This window comes from Ailuropoda melanoleuca, unplaced genomic scaffold (genome assembly GCF_002007445.2).
Source record: "Ailuropoda melanoleuca isolate Jingjing unplaced genomic scaffold, ASM200744v2 unplaced-scaffold6034, whole genome shotgun sequence".
NCBI classification, from domain to species: domain Eukaryota; kingdom Metazoa; phylum Chordata; class Mammalia; order Carnivora; family Ursidae; genus Ailuropoda; species Ailuropoda melanoleuca.
In genome coordinates, this window is record NW_023234215.1 from 590,890 (window position 1) to 611,141 (window position 20,252).

Consider the following 20,252-nt stretch of genomic DNA (forward strand, 5'->3'; position numbering starts at 1 on the left):
ACTCTAATGCTTTCCCTAAGAACTGTTTGTACTCTACTGTTGTCATAATTCTTTTTACTATTCTAAATTAATTTACAGTTACTGATACGAATCAATAAAGTGCGATAAAAATTCATCCACGTTGATTTATGTATATAAGCATATCTATACATACGTAATTCTATTCAGCGAACCATTTTCAGTGATGCACTCAGCTGGCAAACTCGTTCCCTGTATTATATTAATCATGCCCTAAATATTACATTATCTTGAGAAACTGAAGAGACAAATGATTTCAGATCGCTAATGATAGTTGCTCTATTTTCCTTTTCAATCTCCTTTCAGAAATGTACACTTCATTCACTTTTTCAATTAAAAATTTTTAGCAGAAATATTTCTCAAAAGATAAATATGACTGGTAAATACAGGCAAGACTTCTTTTGCAGCCCCCAAGAACAAGGGAATCTTGGCTTACATGACCAGTCCTACAGGCCTGAAGACCTCTAAGATTCGCCTTATTTATTAGACAGTATCAAAGGATAGAACACATTTTCTTTAAGTTTTTGGCACATTATTTAAAACCAGAAAGAATTATAAAAGGCTTATCTAAAGTGCTTAGCCATATTCACCCCCCAAAAGAGATATTCAAAGAGTGGCATTGATCTTAGGATATTTGAATATTTGTTGGCTGTTAAAAATGTTAAATATAGTACATTATACACCTTTGATGGATATGTTGGTGATTACAAGGTACAAGGCCTCCCTATGGAATACTGACCCAAAGCACTTACTGTTGGGAGTAATGTATGTTACTATACCGTGTTACTCTGTGTCGAGATGTCACTGGGGATGTGGAACTAGTGGTTTGGCTTATGTGAACGTTGGGACTCACCATTTGTGTTACTTGAATTTCAGGCCCTACCAAAATACCGCCACTCATTACAGGTCCCATACAGCCATCAGTCATGCTATCACTGCTCACGTCAGGCATACCAGGGCTAGACAGCACTCTCTCAGCATAGATTACATTATGTGTGTTGGCTAACTCAGCAGGTACACAGATATTCCCTTGAACATCATAGACAGGTGCCATTACTGTTTCTGTCACTACCACATTGGGTGCGAGCTGAGGATCGAAAACAATTGTAGTGGGTTGCATACATTGGTCAGCTGTTGTGTAAGTCTCGGTCACTACAATATCCCCATGGGTCATGGGTTCAGGTATTGCCATTTCTGCCTGGAATTCAGCCTCTGAGAGAGTCATTCCTGAAGAGTCACTAACAAAATAATTAGGCCCCAGCAAAGGCAGGTCAGTACTGATAGGTATACAGGCCTGCTGTGAAGGAAATGGCTCAATTTCTGTGTCTAAGCAGATTTCAGCCAGAGTCCTGAATTTTGGATCTAAAGTTTCCATGCAGCTTTCATCTAAATCATCCACAATCCAACTGCAGCAACCAATGGAGCCAACGGGAGACCCTACTCCCTCGTGGTCATAAATGAGCAAGCAGTCATTTGCTGGCCGACCTTCATCTTCGTCTGCATAAGCATATGCTTTCTAAAATTAGAAGAAAAGCAGGAAATTAGAAGTTTCTTTTCCCTTAAAATAACCAAAGAATAACAAGGCGTTGGCCTTAGAGGTGTCTGATCTGAGGAGATTTTAATGGAATGAACTGAAAAAAACACTGATGATTTTTTGCTAAAATACTAAGTGGAATTTTTAAAGGCGATCAGTCTGCACTGATGGTGCATAGAATTTGAATAAATGTGAACTTATTTGAAAGCTAACAAATAATAATTTCTACGTTTTATTCCGATTTTGACAATTCGGATTTGTCAAAGACAGGGTTTTAGTTTTTTGGATTTACAGTCTTTTGTTTCTGAGGTGGTCTAAAATAACAGAATATATTTAGTTATGTTCAACATGCTATTTACTTAAGGAGAGACAGTTGATCAACTTGGACTAAAAGCATATGTGAAGATGTCAATATCTTTAAGCTTCAGAAACTTATGTCCGAATGTTCAGTGGTTTTATGTGACCTAAGTGAAGAGAGCCAAGATGTGTTTGTAGGAATAAGGCACTAAGAGATTACCTACTGTGATTTTCAAAGTATTTTTAATTACAGCCCCTTTAAATGAAATCCTAGGTAGGAGCCCTCTAAGTAGAACAGATGAAAGGGAACTTCTCTGTTTGAAGAGGGTGGGGTGGCTGCCATTTCTTTCCCCACTTTCCCTCAACTGCTATGGTCCTTGTTGGGTTCCATGAAATCCTGTGGGGCCTGATATAATATTACCGCCTCTCTATTTTGTAAAAAAGGTAACCGAAGGCCCAGGAGAGTGAATGGCATGCCCAAGACTCAAATCATTGTAGAATGCTACCTCAAGTCCAACTATCCTGTTTACACTACGTCATGCTGCCTACCCTCTGGTCTGTACTAGACTCTAAATTCTACCATTGGAAATAAATAGTTTTAAGTCTTGAAATCAGTTCTTCATGAGTTTGGTATTACCTTAAAGCTTTGCTGTTTAATATATTTTTAAAATTTTTATTTATGTATTTATTTGAGAGAGAGAGAGTGTGTGTGTGCAGGTTGAGGGGGAGGGGCAGGGGGAGAGGGAGAGGCAGACACCCCGCTGAGCAGGGAGCCTGACTGACATGGGACTAAATCCCAGCACGCTGGGATCATGACCTGAGCTGAAGGCCGATGCTTAACCAACTGAGCCACTCGGGTGCCCTGCTGTTTGATATTTTGAAGTGACGCCTCTGTAAAAGGATAATCCCCTCTTGCCTGGGGCACAGGTTGGCTGTAGGGGTGGAGGGTGGTGGTGTAAAACATGGCAGGAAGGAAGCACTTCACCATTCTACAGGTTTCACCTAGTGAAGGGAGAGGCTGCGTGTCACCACCTCTGAAATCTAGTGCCATTTTTTTAAGTGTAGAGTTGAAATGTTTGGGGAAGGATGACCTCAGTGCTCACACAGAAGGAGAACACGTTTTGATTTTATTTGACATATCAGAATGCCCAGTGCAATTTTGACATTAATGGTGAAGCTCTTTTAATATTAGTGTGACTTTTATGAATGATTCGTTAAATATAATTTTTATGACATTTCTATGATATGTATATAATTTGTGCCCATTTATCGAAAGTACTTAGTGATATCGATCACTCATTTAAATAGTCGATATTATTCATGCATAGTCTGCGATAGTATTTGTAACCACCAATTTTAAGAAAGAGCTTAGAATTACAGTATCCTTAGCACTTTTTTGTTAAGAGCAGTGGTAAAACTCATGTAATTACCATATACGGAGTAAAATGGGCTAGATGAAATATGAGATGAAATGGATTGCTAATTAAATGAAATAAACATCCCAAATAGGGATTCACAAGGGGATTTATTTACCCCTGTGCTACTCTGTTAGGCCAATCCAGTGCCTATGGAGCTTTCTTCTTTGGAATGCTCCTAGACCCATGATCCCTTCTCTTAGTGAGGGACAAGTATCCTTGGTGATGGGGCACTGGATACTGAATAGGAGACAGGGGTTCTAGGCCCTGATCTATCACCAAGTCATGGTGATGCTGTGTTCCTGAGTTACCATTCTCTTCCGTCCCCAGTCCTAGCTTTTAATTTTTTTTTTTCTCCTTTCTATTGGAGGCACCTGCAGAGCAGGAAGGACACCATAAAGACAAGACATGGGTACATTTTTTTTCTCTTGATCAGGATCCTCCTGTTTGGTGCTGCTACAGGAAACAAAGTGGGAAAACCAGAAGGAGACAGAAGACAGAAAAATGGAAAAAGGGAAGTAGGGAATGATGAGAGATGCTAGCCTTTTCCACGATAGTAAGATGGATGTGTGTCAATTGAATATGAAATGCTTTTGACGAATTGGCTTTCTGTATTTTAAGGAGAAATGAAATACTTTTTTTTTTCAAGATTGAGGTAGAACTGAGAATAACTGAATAGATTTCAGAAGAACCTACTGCCATTGTTGTTATCATTCAGTCTCAAGGCTATTTTGGATAACCGTGTGCAGGGGGATTACCTCCGAGAAATAGCTGTCCAAGAAAGCCATGTTCAGGCCCATGTCTGCATATTCCCACTGGGTTCCTATAGTGGAACTCCTCCTCCGCCGAGCTCCTGCTGAATCTCCGGCGGCCAGGCCGGCGGCTGTCCCCAGACCTGTGTTGAGTTCCACTCCTGACACACCCCCTTCCACCATTCCTCCGCCCGCGTAGGTGTTCGTGTAGATTTCTGAAAGGAGAGCGTGTTCAGATGAAAGCGCTTGAGTGGTCTACTGTGTTCATCCATGTGAGGCACTGCCAGCCCCTGTCTGCTGTGTTACACAGCACACCTACCCACACACGTAGGTCCTGGAAAGCAAGGCAAGCAGCCTTCCGAGTTCTACCCAGTCTCAGGCTTGCTAATAAAATAAAAGTAAATGGTACAGAGGGAGCCAGCTTTCGGACTTTGGCCTCACATTTGCACAAGCTTCTCCCCTAGACTCACAGGTGGAGAGCTCGCCAAGAGGAGCAGGACCTCTGCCTCTGCCCTGGTCCCTCTAATCGCTGCCTCTGGCAAGCTGCCCCGGCCTGTCAGAGAGGGCTTGCACCCCACCCAGGAACCCTCCAGAGCAAGGCCAGCAGAAACGGAAACAGTCCTCATTCACCCCAGCGCTGGCAGGAGAGCTAGCTTTCATAGGTGTCTTCAGCCACCTTAGGGTTCCGGTATCCAGAGTCTGGTTTGGGATACTCAGGAGCCACCACTGAGAAATCTCTCGTCTGCTCTAGAATTGGGTGACCTCTCAACTTTGTTCAGTCATTGTCCACTAGCTGGGTATTTTACAGTATTCCTAGGTGTACATGGAACTGGTAAATTTGAGAATATAAGACTGCTGAGGCAAATGCATGTGTATATTAAAAGGGCATATTTGCTTTTTCTTTTCTTATTTTTTTTGAACAGCTTGTATTACAAATAATGGCTATAATAGCTCTCAGTACATGGCACTGTTCTAATGTGTATTTTGTGATATATATATGTACATGTTTTGTATGTATATGTATATGTGTATATTTTGTGATATGTATTCACATACCACACACATACATACATATATAATATATATCATATAATATATAATACATACATTATATATCATACATTATATGTGTATATGTCACTCTTTACAGTGACACTTTGAAGTAGGTATTATCATAAACTCAATTTCAAAGATAAGGAAATTGAGGCCCAGAGAGATTAAGTGCTGGCCCAAAGACATAGCTGGGAATCAAACTCAAACATCCTGGTTCTAGAGTTTACCTTTTTAACTGCTATGCCATACTACACTGCCTGTAGCTAACTTCAAACATGTAACGTTCCCTCTCATTATACCATCATCCAAAGAGATTGGCAGACATACTGTTTTCTTTAAAATTACTTATCCATGAAATTTATCTGGTTGAATTATTTTGCAAATTTTAAAAAGAAAAACAGATTTTGGTGTCCACTGACCAGAAGAATCTATACGATCCTGGGTATTAGAGGCTGTCATGGGTACACATATATTTGACACATCCTGAAAAGAAAGAAAAATATTTTTTAAATGCATACTTTATGTTAAACATATAAAAATGGACATATTTTTTATTTTTTGTGTCTTGTATAGTTGTCAAGACATGCTCAATTCCATTAAACCCCACACTTCTCTGGAACATGACTCACCCTGTCTTCAGGATGGGCCCCTTCTATCCTCCAAGACTGCATCACTCCATCTCCCCCCTCTGGCACAGGAGCAAACCTCGTCCCCAGGCCTTCGGGCTGTCTTCGTTTGCAGCAACACATGAGCAGCAAGAGCGGTGACACTACCCAGAAAGTGGACAGAGAATTAGCACATATTGCCCAATTTAGGAAGTCACTGAATGCATCCTTTTTCGAAAAATGTGGCATTATATTTAGAACCAAAGGGATAAATGCAAATGTAAGAAAGCATCAGTTTTCCCTAAAGGACTGAATATACATATCCATGTTTATAAACACCAAACCACCAAATCACGTAGACTTTTAAAGCTGGACTCAAGGGAATCTGGGATCACGTAATCAGCGTTCTTTAGTCATAGATTAGGAAAGTAAGGTCCTTTCTTCCCTCTACTCTAGGACTCCCAACTGGTTGCTGGGAGATCCAGAATTCAAATCCAATTTTCTGACTCCTAGTCCTCCATGTACACACATATAATTATCTGTGTATGTATATATATTTGCTAGCCTATATACACATATGAATAAACATGTACTTACCTCCAAGAGCATGTGTATATGTGCAGGTACGTGGATATGTATATAAGTACACATAGACTCTCTCTGTGGATATGTATATATTTATTTGCATATCCATATAAAAACCAATATATACAAACCCATGTAACCAAACATAAAGTATATATGTGTAAGTTAAATACATAATCAATATATGCAATCAAAAGGATTGAATACGAATTTCAGTATAGGACCTAGAAATAGGTCTCTTCTTCAACCCTTATATTTACACTTAGAATTAATCAAATATCACCCACTAAATTTAATCGAACTATTTACATTTATTATTTTAAGATTTTTATTTACAAACTAAAATGAAAAAGTTACCTCAATTCTACACTTTAATCCATAAATATCAACATTTCTTAAGTTTTCTAAGATTCTAGAATACATTCAGTTTTGTTCTTTGGGTCCACTGTAGTTGTTTTTATACTTTTCCAGTTCCCTAGTATAACATGCATTCCAGTGAGTTAATTAGAGGTACAGGAGAAAGTCTCAAAGCTGCTTTTATCAGGGCTTTTTATTAATTTCGTTGAAATAGTTAATCTCACTGGGAGCAAACATCAAAAGTCTTAAATGAAGGCCTTTGAGAAGGTGTTTTGGGTGGGTACCCCTCCTCTCACCAGCACACTGCTTCTCCCCCACTAGAACACAGCCTGGGCTTCTCCATTGAGAACAAATAACTTTGTCCAAAAGGGTATGCTCCTTCTGCAATCGACTTCACAACTCTTAGGCTTTCTTGGCCTGGTTAAGGAAGAGTTATGAAATTTTGAGTGCTAGTCATCTGGGAATGCAGCTGATTCTGGGTTTTTATCCCTGAACTGCACATTAGCTTCAGCAAAGGACTTACACATGCCACAACTGGGGTCTCATCTTGAGCACTCCTGCTTGAACAGGATTAATCTTAAAGATCTCCAATGATTCTGTTGTGCAGCTGGGACTGGCTTAAAGGCAAGCTGACACCTCGACTCATTTGCTATTGTCAGGTTCTGGGAAAATATCTCTAATACCATTATGATAATCACTCATGATCTTGGTATAATCTTGAAAGTTCGTATTAGTTTAAGAAAGAGAGTCTGCCCAAAAGTCATCAGTTATTTTTTCATGCCTCAAAATGATAATGTTTCCATGTGTACTTCTCCATTGAAACATATTCATATTATAGTTTGAAGGATTTAGTCAGCTTTAATTTTAGAATCCAGTTTTTGATTTCCATAAAATTTAAAGTATTGCAGGAGCAACCTAAACGTATTGCTCCTCTGAGGAGCTGCATGTTTTAAAAAATGGTAGAGGCAGAGGAGGACCCTTTTTGCAGTGTTTGCTTGGGGACCTCACCATTCCTATGACCATGGTCTAAGTTGCAGACACTCCTATCAAGAGTCCAGAGGCTCAATTTTCTCTTCGAGGCTCTTCTCCCTGCTTCCTGTTATGCCAGCGTGAACAGGTCACCTGATCTCTCACATCCTCACTGATTTCTCATTGCCTGTGGACCAAAGCCCAGAATGTTTGGCTTATCGTGAATATTCCTGCGTGATGGTTCCCAGCCTACCTTTTAGGCTGTCCATTTCCTGAGTGTTCAGTGCCTTTCCATCCCTCTCCTTGTTTATGTTTGTGCTGTTCCTTTCATATTTCCCAGATCCCATCCTCTTTCTAAGAAACTCTTTAGCTCATAGGGCCTCGGTCAAAGGCACTTTCTCCATAAAGACTCCCAACCTTTCCCACTTGGAGTTGAATTGCTTCTACCCCTCTTGAAGCTCTTTGCTGAAATTTTCATAATGGGATTTACTCTATGTTCTGCTGGATTATACTTAGAAATTTGCTTGGTTTTTCACCTCTATGACCCTCACTAATTCTAGTTGTCATTACTGAACAAGTATGTGCCCTTATAGTTCCACTGTTTTTTTCCAAATTCCCATGAGAATTGCTGTAGATACCAAAAGGACATGGCCAAACGAATCTAGCCACCCCAGTGAGCCTGCTTACATCCTTATTTTGAAGAACCCCTGAAAAAGGGGCTTTGATCCAGTACTTACAAAGTAGTAGGAGGAGTCCCATGGCGATCATGCCAATCCCTGTCGGTCCGAGACCAACATTTGAACCCCCAGCTTGTTCATCAGTGACAGTCCCATATATGTCACTGGTAGCTGAACTGCCATCCTCTACGTTGATGCCCGTGGTACTAGAATACAAGCACATGTGGTTGTTGTCACATTCACAAGCCTCTAACGCCACAATCTGTGGCAATTCGCATGCTCTGTTATAGCTGTCCTTCACTATGATTGGGATTTGGTAAACTATAGGATTTAAAAGCTGCTCAGCCGTCAGGATTGCAGAGGTAGCTGAAATGGAAGAGAGGAAAGAGTAAATAAATTGAAATTTCTTGGGGTAACCCTTCTTAGTACCCAAGATTTACCTAGGGCCTGATTTTTTTTCATGTTCCCTTAGTCATACGGCCCCCTATACTTATTTTTTAAAAATATTTATAATGAATTGTTTAATACTTCTTTCTAATGAATTGTTATTTCTCTGAAGCATGCTGGGACCCTGTTGCTTATTTTCCAGAGTAACAATATTTGGCATATTATATGCATGCAATAAATATTTGTCCAATGAATGAAGAATATCAAACAGAAAGGAAATATTAGAAGTCTTCTATTTAGGATTACAGTTTGCAAATACCCTCCTTAAGACTGTTGTTTATCTCTTATTCAAAGTTGCTGTTCTATCATTTAAATTTAAATGATTCCAATAAGTATTATTTTCCTAATTCTTTGTGCTACTATTGTTTATCGATTTGCATGGAAACTATTGCTTAAAACATAGGTTGAAATTTATTTATTAACCCAAGGAGGGTTTAGAGATGATTAAATTTACACCTAAATCATGAATGTTAATTGATTAATCCATAACATGCAATAATTGTGAATATTATGTTTTATTAATTTCGTTTAGCTGCATGATAAACCAGCTACGTCTGCTGAAATATAATCCGTGCACAAGGCTAGAGTTAAATAACGTGCAATGCCATAGCACATTAGGTGAAAGCTTGTTCTGTTCTTCAACACCAACATCGAAATAGGACTCTAGGAATATTGTCTCCAATTCAATTATATTTTTTATTGGCAAATCTATAATGTAATTTGAATACCTTTATGAACCTCCACATTGAACCTTTTTTTTTTTTTAATGTTTTTACTCATAATACCTAGGATCTTAATGAGGAAAATGTGGTTAGCAGTTGTTATTTAAGAATGGCATATTGGGCTTTATAGGAAGGGTGAATTCAAAGTTGTCTTAATTATAATATGGTTACTTTAATGTGCTTAACTTTTTAAAATATTAAAATGGTTTTGTGGAAAAAAGCCAAAAAGTTTATTATGAAAACAATTTCCTCTTTTGACTAAGTCCTTAAGGGTGGAATTTTTTTCTGGCATTGTTTTAGGGTTTCTCCATCCTATGAATAGAGAAGCTTAGTGGCTTCAGAGAGGTGGGAAATATTTCCTCTCTGAGCTCTGAGGTCTGACCCCCATCCCATCACTCCCTAAAAATCTTTTATTGTTGCCTCAAATGCATATGAAATTAGAGAGCTATTTTAACCCAAATGAGGTCCTCTTACAGTATTTCAGTTTCTATTATATGTTTAACATCTCCGGGAAGTAGAATCTAAGTATATAAAATGTTACGTTGTCTGAAATTTACTCTCAGAACCTTCAGGCATTCATTTTTACATAGCAACAGTTAGCACAAACACACATACTACTCAGACATCTTTACTGTTTAAATACTTTGGTTTGTGTGTTTCTTTGTATCTAAATGCTTCACATAACTCTAATTTTAATGCTGTATATACTACATCTTAATAATATGTACTACTGTTTGCCTAACTTGTCCTCCCATATTGAGCAATTTGGACTTAAATTTTTACCTTTACAAAAAGTCTGAAATTGGGGCACCTGGGTGGCTCAGTCGGTTAAGCATCTGCCTTCTGCTCAGGTCATGATCCCAGGGTTCTGGGTTCAAGTGCCACATCGGGCTCCCTGCTCAGTGGGGAGTCAGCTTCTCCCTCTGCCTCTGCCCCCTGCTCATGCACTTGCTCTCTCTCTCTGTCCCTCTCTCTCAAATAAAAAAAGTCTGCACTTACCACTCTTTCTAAAAAGAATTTCACTGCTCTCTGTGCACCTGAGTAGAAAATATGTATATGTGTCTATGGGATATGTGAGTTTCAGAAACTTATTTGCCTGAAATAATGCAAAATAGGGAATTGTAACATATGGTGAGTTAGTCAAGGGTTCTGTTTATTTCAAACTGATCAAATATTGGTGTAGCACCCCATATACACAAAATGGTAGATAAACTGATATTTACATACTACTATTTGTAATTGCAGTATTGATAAAACATTTTTACTTTTATAACAGTTTAAAAATTTTCCAAATATCCTAAGTGTGAATATGAAAGATTTTCTCACTTATTATGAATATGGCCAAGAATCACAGAAACAGCGATAGAAAGTATTATTACATGTCTTGCCTAATTATTTAGTCATTGTTTTTGCTTTTGGTCTTAAAGATGAGCAAGTTTGCATTCCACTTACCATTTATTGATCTGATATCCCACAGGTCAGCTGTCCCTGGTGGTTGATCAACAACACAGAATGTATAGGGAGACCCATAAGAATGATCACCAATGTCTCTTGCAGAGATAAGGATCGATGGAGAGGCAATGCATATGTAATCACTTTCAGCAAAAACAACTGGACAGTAATCATTGACATCAGGAACTTCGATACATATGGTTCCTGTTGCCGTTTTCCCAGAGCCATCTGAAACAGCAGAGCATCATGGGTGTTGGGGTTAATGGTATGAGGGAGAAAATTCTTCCTTATATTCCACGATGATGCCACAGCATAAAGGAATAGCGTGAATGACTCCTTGAGGTGGGGCCTGATGGGTTCCTGCTTATTTCAATGACCCGAAGCCACTTTTGCCTTTGCCCACTACCTGCCAGCCATGCTGGCTTCTTTTTAGTTCTTGGAACAAGTTTCTTCCTAACCCAGGACTCTTGTGCATTCTCTTCATTCTTCCCAAAATGTTTTTCATCTCAATTTCATTCGGCCAACTCCTACACATCCCATGATGCAAAAGTAAATGTCCTTCAGAGAAGCCTCACAGCTTTCTGTTCCTACCCTGTCCCTGTGAACGAGATTACCGGCCAGCTTGTGGCCTTCCATTCACAATGCTTATTGAGTTCTGTGTTTGTAGGAAAATAACCACAATTGAAATGCAATAATTGTCTGTGTATTTTTTCTTTCTGTTTTGCTGTTTATTTTAATGCCATCTCTTAGATGCTATTTCTCATTGAAATGGCACTTCTGAAAACAAACATAAATCTGTTAAATTTTTTTCCTAACCTACTTGACACAACTTTTGGGTTAATATAGTTTATTAGAAAGGGCAGCAGACCAAGAAATAAGAATCTGGGCTTTTAGTTCACTTTTCCATCTGGTTGGCTTGTGCCTGTGCAGATACTCTGCTTGGGTACCTAAACAAGGTACCCTTGTTTTTAGTTTTCTGTTGTACATTTTGATAGTTTTTTTCCTCCCTCTTTATTCACTTGATGACTAATTTTTATTCTAGTTTTTGAAGATATTCACATATGACCAACATGCAAACATAGGCCTTGATCAACATGGTTAGAATCCATTATAGGAATAGGTTTTCTAGAATACTGATAATAAATCAGACTATAATATTTCAATAACGGACACAGGTGTTAAAAGTGACACTCATAGGATGAAGACCAGAACATATGGACCATAATTACTTGGGTATTATCATGGTTTCTTTTCAAGTCTTATACTTCCCCTTTATCTTTTTCTTTGGCCACTGTAAAGCTCAGATATAGATAATACAAACCTATAGTATCTATCTTCTATTAGGTATATATGTGGAACACCTGTTTTCTCTCTTCTGTCCGGATTACTGACCTTTTTCTGTTTTGTTCTGTAGTAGCTGGTTTCCTAGGCACTGTTCAGAGAATGATTAACTACTGATACATAAATTCCTGTTGCAGTCACCAGGAAGAACGCTTAATAGATTTTCCCACATGAGAAGCAGCTCAGTTAAAAGTTCAGTGTATCTGCACTTATGACTTTTAATTTGGCTCTTATACTTGGAATAATCTTGTGATTTAACATCTTACTTTTGACAACATGTCCACTTAAGCTGCACTTACACAGGCCTCTCGGTTTTAGTGTTTCTACAATAACTACACTCTTGGGACACCTGGTGGCTCAGTTGGTTAAGCATCTGACTCTTGGTTTCCACATGGGTCATGATCTCAGGGTCCTGATATGGAGCCCCACCTCGGACTCCAAGCTCAGTATGGAGTCTGCTTGTCCTTCTCCCTCTGCCCCCCCACCCCGCCCCCCCTGCTTGCACATGCATGCACAATCTTTCTCTCATAACTAAATAAAAAATCTTTTAAAAAACCCTTAAAATAACTATACTCTTTGGGACACTGCCTTTCCCAAAGGTCATCCCACAAATGAACTTTGTATACACTTTGTAGCACTCACTTTACATAAACATTCCTAACATACTCTGAAAGTTGGATTAAACATCTCAAGAAATGAGGCCATAAGCAGAAACTGAATTCTACTTATAGACTTAAACTTTTATGGTTTATGCTGTAAGTCACGTACATTTCTTTTTTGGAAATAGGTAAAATAAATTATGATTTAAATGTAAATTATGGTTGTGAGTGTACTGAGTTCAGTTCTTAATGTAAGATATTTAGAACTCTCTATAAGTCTTGCAGACAGACACACTAAATGATGTATTTTATTTGAGTCAATCTCACTTCAATATCAGAATTATATTTATATTTAATGGAATAATAATTTTATTAAAATACTGAGAAGAAATTTTCTTACCGTCTATAGCGAGGATCTCTGCTGTGTATATCCCGTTGGTAATATATTTTGACTTCTTATCAAATTCCCTAGAAAATTGTATCTCACCAGTCCGTGAATCTACTTTTAACCAGCTGCCTGCATCATGTCCTATGATATACCTGTTTTTAAATAATGAAATTCATCATTTGCTCATATGAAAGTTAATAATTTTAAGTCATATACATTGTGTTAAACATAAATATGGTGTTTGTACGCTTTACGGTGATAATTGCCTTGGTTTATAAAATGTATATATATCAATAAAATTTTAGTGTTGAACTTCTTAATACACAGGTTCACAACAGAGTTTTAAAATTTCATGATTCACACTCTTCTAGCTCTTACTATAATTGCTAGTAAAATGTGTGAGTCTCTTTCAGGTTTATTTATTATAGCAGTATCTACTGAGGGAATATCCTTTTCTCATTTTTACATATGATGTACTTTGTTTTTCCTAGATTTTAAGGCATATTAATTTTAGGGTACCTCGCTGTTGGCCTGTTAGGGGTTGTGGTATTACATCTATATCAATATCATATCATATATCATATCATATAATAATATAATGGATTCAAAGTGCTCGATCTTAGTGAAGATCTGGCCTCTGTACCAGGCACAATTTCAAGCATCTAAGACATGTATCTGACACATCCTTTTCCTTTATCGCATACTGAGAGACTTCATAATTTTTGTTGTCTGTTAATTTGTTAGTCTATTAAGTAATCAGAACTGTTAATATCAAAGTAATTTACAAGTCAATAGACTGTTTACTCCAAAAATATTAGGAGGAGGAAAAGAAGAGAGATAAGGAAAGGACACAGAGAATACTTACATATTTCACTAGAGTCATTTTCTAGAGCATCTTGTAATATAATGTAATTCATGTATAATCTGTGTACCTAGTGCCTCGAATGCCTATCTTTCTGTTTCTCCACTTCTGACTTTCTTTGTACTCATCAGATTTTTGAAACACCTGTGTTTCAGCTTCTTCTATTATCTTTTTTCTTCCTCTTGAGATTAGCCCCAAAGTCATTAGATAACACAAGTTTTAAGGAAACAAGCAGTGATTCATCTTTTATGACGTCTTATAGTTTACAATAGGCTTAATCAGCCTGGGGCAGGGGTGGTAAAAACTGGCCACATAAGATTAGAGAGACTCAGAGTCTCTTAGGAAGCCCTTTGACCTTATGTTTCTCCCTGGACACAATTACCTTTCTAACCAGTTGGAAGCCATATTGCCTCTAAAATACTATTAAAATCTTGGAAAAATGTCAGTGCTACAAAAGTGTTCTAAAACAAGCAAATGAACAAGAGAAGCAAAGCAAAACTCAAAAAGGACTTCAACCCACATAGTCTAGCACTTTCTGTGTGAGCTAACACTGGACAGAACCACATTTTATCACTTTGACATGAATGCAGTATTTGTGGTACCTGACATTTGTGGCAGGATTTCCTGTGTCCAAATCTGTAGCCGTATATGTGCCAAGTGCATAATTCAATAAGGAATTCCCTCTTATTCCTTCTCGTATACTGAAGGTCATGGAATTTGGATGAAATGTGGGTCCTTCTTTCACATTAACAACCTGAATTCTCACAGGGATTGAGTGCATTTGGAATCGAGAGGCAACTGAGTGGTGAAATTCAGCTTGGTTTTTCACTCCAATACCAAGATGAATATTAGGCATTTGTTCATAATCCAGCATCTGAAATGATAGAAAGTAAAAAAATTCCAAAACAGCAAAAGGACTGTCTTTTGATAGAATAAGTAGCCATGATAAGAAAGCAACACATTGAGAGTGAATTTCAGGAGCTATGTAATTCAAATTTTTAATGGATAAAACTTTACTAATCACTGCATCAGATATTTCAGACAGGTTACTACGTTTATCTCTCGGCATAATCAGGTATGTAGGTCATTTAGGCCTGTGACTTCAGTTGGACTCAGATCCTGGAGTTTTAAACTTCTTATGTAAAAACACTGAAGTCAAAAATGATCTCCTTCCAAATGAGAAACATAAACAATAAACTTAGCATGAAATAAAAAGGGGTTTGCAACTGGCGAATGAATAAATAGGACCCAGGTTTTCTTTGTAGAATCCACATCTGAGAATCTCTTGAAATCAGCAGAATAAAGGAGCCAATATATGTGATGTATATGAACATGTAATTTAAAAAAAATGATGCAAACAACTTCTAAAGGAAAATTCATGATTATTAAACGCAGCCCCAAACTATAATTTCATTGTGCTGGGTCTGGTGGACAAGAAGATTTCTTCACAGGGCACATTCAAATAAGTGAATACCTTTCCCAGAGAAAAGCCACCTTTGAAATGGGTTCTTTGGATAAAAGATGAATGGAACCTTTTGATCCAGAATGATTGATGTGGTGACATGAAAAGTCACCACCAACAATTCAGCACAGTGTTGACTGTGAATTGTGTACTAAAAAATGGATTTTTGGTTGGAAGAGAGTTCCCTCTTGTACAGTGAGTGAAAAAGCAGTTGTGAAAAAGGGAGTCCTGGACAAAGTCTGTTTAGTAGTGTTCTGGAAGCTAATGTAAGCATCACTTGCATCACATTTACCAACAACAGAAGTCAAGATAACAGTGCCATCAACAAGACCGTGAGGTAAATCTCTGCTTCTCAAGGAAATTCTATGGCATCATAAATATTTTCTCAGTATATTTTAGTTAATTTCTTCAGAAGAGCTAATAAGATGGAAGTATTCACAGGAATTCAATTGCAACCTTATTTGGGGCCAGCTCCACATGATTTTCTTAGATTTCAGCTCAAACCCTTCAGGTTTGGGATTTTGATTCTTTTGCACATCTGTTCTCCTCCCTGATCCACACAATGCCTCGCACAGAGGCGACTATGAATGTTGTACTCAAAGATAGAATTTCGATTGGAAGAAACCACTCTTCTATAATTCAGTTTTCATTTTCTAGAATTCCATGCTGTCTTTAAATAAATGAAAGATCTGAGATCCTCTCTTCTGGTAGAGAAATCTCTTGGGGCTCTTTTGTGCATACACACGAATGTGGTTTTTGTTTGTCAGAAGAGGTCTCTCCCTTTTGAATAGATGTGGTGAAAAATATATTAATATGTATATAACATTGTGCCAATTATAGACATTCACAGAATGTAGTGACAGGAAATTGGTTGGGGGCTAATCTTCCCTCCAAGAGGGAAGATAAAAAGCAGAGGAAAGGCACAGAGCCTGTCTTACATCCTTTGCAAGTGGGACCTTTTATCAAGAGTTTTGTGCTTGTGTGCAGAGGTCAGGATTGTGCGAAGAGCAGTAAAAACAACCACGAGAACAGTTACCTGTTACAACAATCTAAGTCAATGATGAAGATTGTAAGAAGATGGGTAAGGATTATATGACATGTCTAGATCTTGGTTGTTGACTGAGATGCAAGGTTGAACAAATTCTGATCCCTGGCAACAAACTTGACTAAATATTCAGAATATGATAGGATGGTAGGTGATTTCTTGTCTCTTCCTTATTTATGTTAATTCAGCAATGGCTGCTATTCTTGTTCCCTCATTTCCATTTTTTACTGCTGTTGCCTTAGATCAGGTAGCACCTCAGGACTTGATTAATATATATATATTAATTAATTAATATATAACTTTAATCTTTCCGGAGTAGAGCTCATAATGTGACTGCTATTTTTTTTTTTTTAATATCCCCAAGTTTTCTTGGTCTAGAAGTAGGGATTAGTAAAATTGTTTGGGTGAGAACAGATGGTAAATATTTTAGGCTTTGGAGGTCATACGCATTTTTTGTCTTAAACATTCAATTCAACTGTTGGAGGATAGAAATGGCCATAGAAAATAATGAATGAGTATGGCTGTGTTTCAATAAAATATTATGTGCAAAAAGGAGGCAGGTCATATTTGGCCTTTGGGCTACAGTTTGCTGACCTATGGCCTAAAGCAATATTTCTCAAACAGGATGGCTCTAGTACATTCTTAGAGTCCTTGTGTTCTCTTCAGGGATTTTGAAATTTTGTGTGTTCATTTAAATGACAATCTTAGAAGGTATACATAGATATTTTCTGTAATTTTGGTGACCACCTCATAAATTAATACAGTGCATGATTTCAGTGCTGGTGATTGTGTTTTGTGGTAAAAAAGGTAATACTTCAATTGCTCCAGACAATTGCAAAAAGAATGGAGAAAGACTGTATATAGAAATGATATGTTTGCATTAGATGAAGGCCAAATGGCTTCCTGGTTTATACTAATTGGGATAAAGAAAAGTAGTAACAGAATGGAATAATTACAGTTCACACCTTGTACCAAATTAAATGTGTGCATTTGTCTATTAGTATATATTTTCATAACTGTAAGTTCTATTAATGCTGTTAGTAGTAATTTTGTTTGAGAAAAACATTAATTTCCCTTATTACATTAAAGTTCATTTGCATCTCACTGGTTTGCAGGTTTACTTGTTTCTAATTTGTATTTTTAGATTTTATTCCTGTCCAAAAGGTAAAATCATAAAGCAGTTTAAGAAAAATTAATTCATAGGAAAGTCAAATGAGAGCAACTCTAACTCAACATCTTTGTTTCCTTCCATGAACACTCTGCTGGCAACCTCAAAGAATTGCTCGCAGTACCCTGGACATGGCTTACCTTTCCTCCCCTCAGTGAGTTTGCTCATTCAGTTCTCATATTAGCAATCTCAGTTGTAAGGTCTTGCTTAAGCTGTATTCTCTGCACAAAACCTTTTCAGACAAATCCAGCTCAGAAAAATCTTACCTCTTAGTAATTATTTTATATTTCACCCATTTGGCCATTAATTAGGTTTAACATTATAACATTTATACGACTTCTTTGTTTCTAACTCGTTATCTAATTCAGGAGTGCATGCCTTGTCTTCTCAACTAGGTACTGGGCTCTGTGAGAACAAAACACCCTCCTTATTTCTTACTGCTCTTGGTAATAAGGAGCGTGTTGCTGAGCTGCAAGTCTCAGACTGACATAGTGGGCTAACTTACGGCACTTGGCCACATAAGTAGTATTCAAGGTTATGGAGTGTTGTTTGGAGGCATATTCTGTCTGTAAGAGTATTTTAAAACTTTAGAAGTATTGCAGATCCCATACTGTACCTTGACGACTTTCAAAATGCCCTCATTGGTTTGTGGGTCTGTTTGAATATCAAACCAATTCCCATCATTTCCGGAGAGAATTAAAAATTTTGCCAGCCAATTATCGGTGCCTTCTTCATCGAGATCAATTGCTTGTAATCGTATCAGTTCTGAACTTAGACAGTTCTCTTCAATACTTGCTGAATACTGAAATGACATACATCAATTTTATAATCAACAAGGTTTCAAAAGAGGAAAGATATTTACTAATACACAACTGTCATTTAAGATACTAAAACAAACTGTCAATAATTTTTGCACCATTATTAAATGCCATACATTCCAATCAGAAATATAAGAATAAAATGATTATAAGATAATAAAACTGATTTTTTTGTGGTGTATGTGAGATCAAGGTCAAACTGGTACTTTGTTCCATTTTTCTTGCTTATTTTTAATTTTCCTTAAGTTACTTCCTCCTTTTATTATGAAGGGTCAGATGGTAATATTTTAGGCTTTGTGAGCCAGAAAGTTCATGTTGGAACTAGTTATCTCTGCTGCTATAGGATCAAAGCACCCACAGACAACATATAAAGGAATGAGTCAAGTTGTGGTCCAATAAAACATTTTTTTTTTAACCAAAATAGGTGGTGAGCCGGATTTGGCCTTGCTATCTTCAAATTTATGCTTCCTTATGCCTAAAGATGAAGGTGAAAATTGAGAATGTCTGGGACTCTTGTAGAATTAATTCAGCAAATTATCAGGCCCATAAAGATAGATCAATAATGTTACATGATTCCTAGATTTATATTAATAAAATCCCGCATTTCGATAAGTAGAGCATATGGAGGGGATGGTCTGCTGCTTTCACAGATGTGAGTTGCAGAGAATAGTGACTCAGAGGTAAACATGCGCTAGTAAGGTATATTATTATTTTTTAATGAAATACAATTGAAATACACTATCGTTTTAGTTTGATGTACAATGTAGTAATTTGGTGTTTATATACAGTGTGAAATGATCACCATAGTAGGTCTAGTTACCATACAAAGTTAGTACAATATTATTGATTATATGAGGTCTATTATTAGTATACGTAAGAAGTTCCAAGGTTTACACAGCAAAGCTGAGTCCATCCATACATATAACAGAACCAGGCTCACAAACTAGCAGGAAAGCAAATCAATTACTGACACTTCAGGAAAAAGGATTATAAGAGTAACAACTTACAGAAGATTTCTCCAAGGTGGGGAAGTTATCGTTGACATCTAAAACCTTGATTCTACAGTTGCACTCAGAAGACAGTCCATCTGCAGCTCCGTCTCGATCTGAGCCCCTCACGAGGAGGTTATACATACTGTGTTGCTTAAGATGAAAAAGAATTGTAAGACTTAGATCTCCCTTTGAATGAAATCCAACACATTCTGATGTTGTTCTTCCAACTTCCTTTTTATAATTTTATGTAAGACTTTAATGTACTTTTTCTTCTTATAGTTTTCATTGAAAAGTCATGGTTGGAATATCCTTCCCTCCTTTATAGGAGGAAGGGCATACTTAGGTCATTTTATCTTTGTCTTTTGAAAATGGAATTCTTTATTTCTTATCATTCATTCATAGAAGGCTTTACCTCTCTGTCAAGGAAACTGGACATCGTGCGGACTTCTCCAGTGTACCTGTTCAGGATGAACATTGGTGCACCTGCTGGCTCCTGAGAGATGATCTTATAGGCTATTTTAGAATTCAGATGATTGTCTTCGTCTGCATCTGTGGCACTTAACTTTACAACCAGTGTGTCTAGGAATGAAGATGGAGGTGGAGAATGTTTGGGGCTCTGTTAGAATCAGTTCAGCAAATCATTAGGCATAGGAGGAAAGAGTGGTTGGCCTTCCTCTGAATTTTCTTTTGTTTT

The 20,252-nt window shown here is 37.5% G+C and overlaps 1 protein-coding gene across 1 annotated transcript in view; it reads right to left on the reverse strand.

The window, feature by feature from the left end:
• Positions 1 to 233: 233 nt before the first annotated feature.
• The window catches only part of DSG4 (desmoglein 4), a 50,394-nt gene continuing 30,375 nt past the window's right edge, over positions 234 to 20,252 (reverse strand). The window contains exons 6-16 of the mRNA XM_002926668.4: positions 19,971 to 20,137; positions 19,574 to 19,708; positions 18,365 to 18,550; positions 14,676 to 14,947; positions 13,224 to 13,363; positions 10,884 to 11,111; positions 8,323 to 8,628; positions 5,699 to 5,838; positions 5,489 to 5,552; positions 4,023 to 4,231; positions 234 to 1,534 (exon numbers count right to left, since the gene is read on the reverse strand). Of these exons, the coding sequence (XP_002926714.2) occupies positions 767 to 1,534; positions 4,023 to 4,231; positions 5,489 to 5,552; positions 5,699 to 5,838; positions 8,323 to 8,628; positions 10,884 to 11,111; positions 13,224 to 13,363; positions 14,676 to 14,947; positions 18,365 to 18,550; positions 19,574 to 19,708; positions 19,971 to 20,137 (2,615 nt within the window). The 3' untranslated portion in view covers positions 234 to 766. The remainder of the gene's footprint in view (positions 1,535 to 4,022; positions 4,232 to 5,488; positions 5,553 to 5,698; positions 5,839 to 8,322; positions 8,629 to 10,883; positions 11,112 to 13,223; positions 13,364 to 14,675; positions 14,948 to 18,364; positions 18,551 to 19,573; positions 19,709 to 19,970; positions 20,138 to 20,252) is intronic.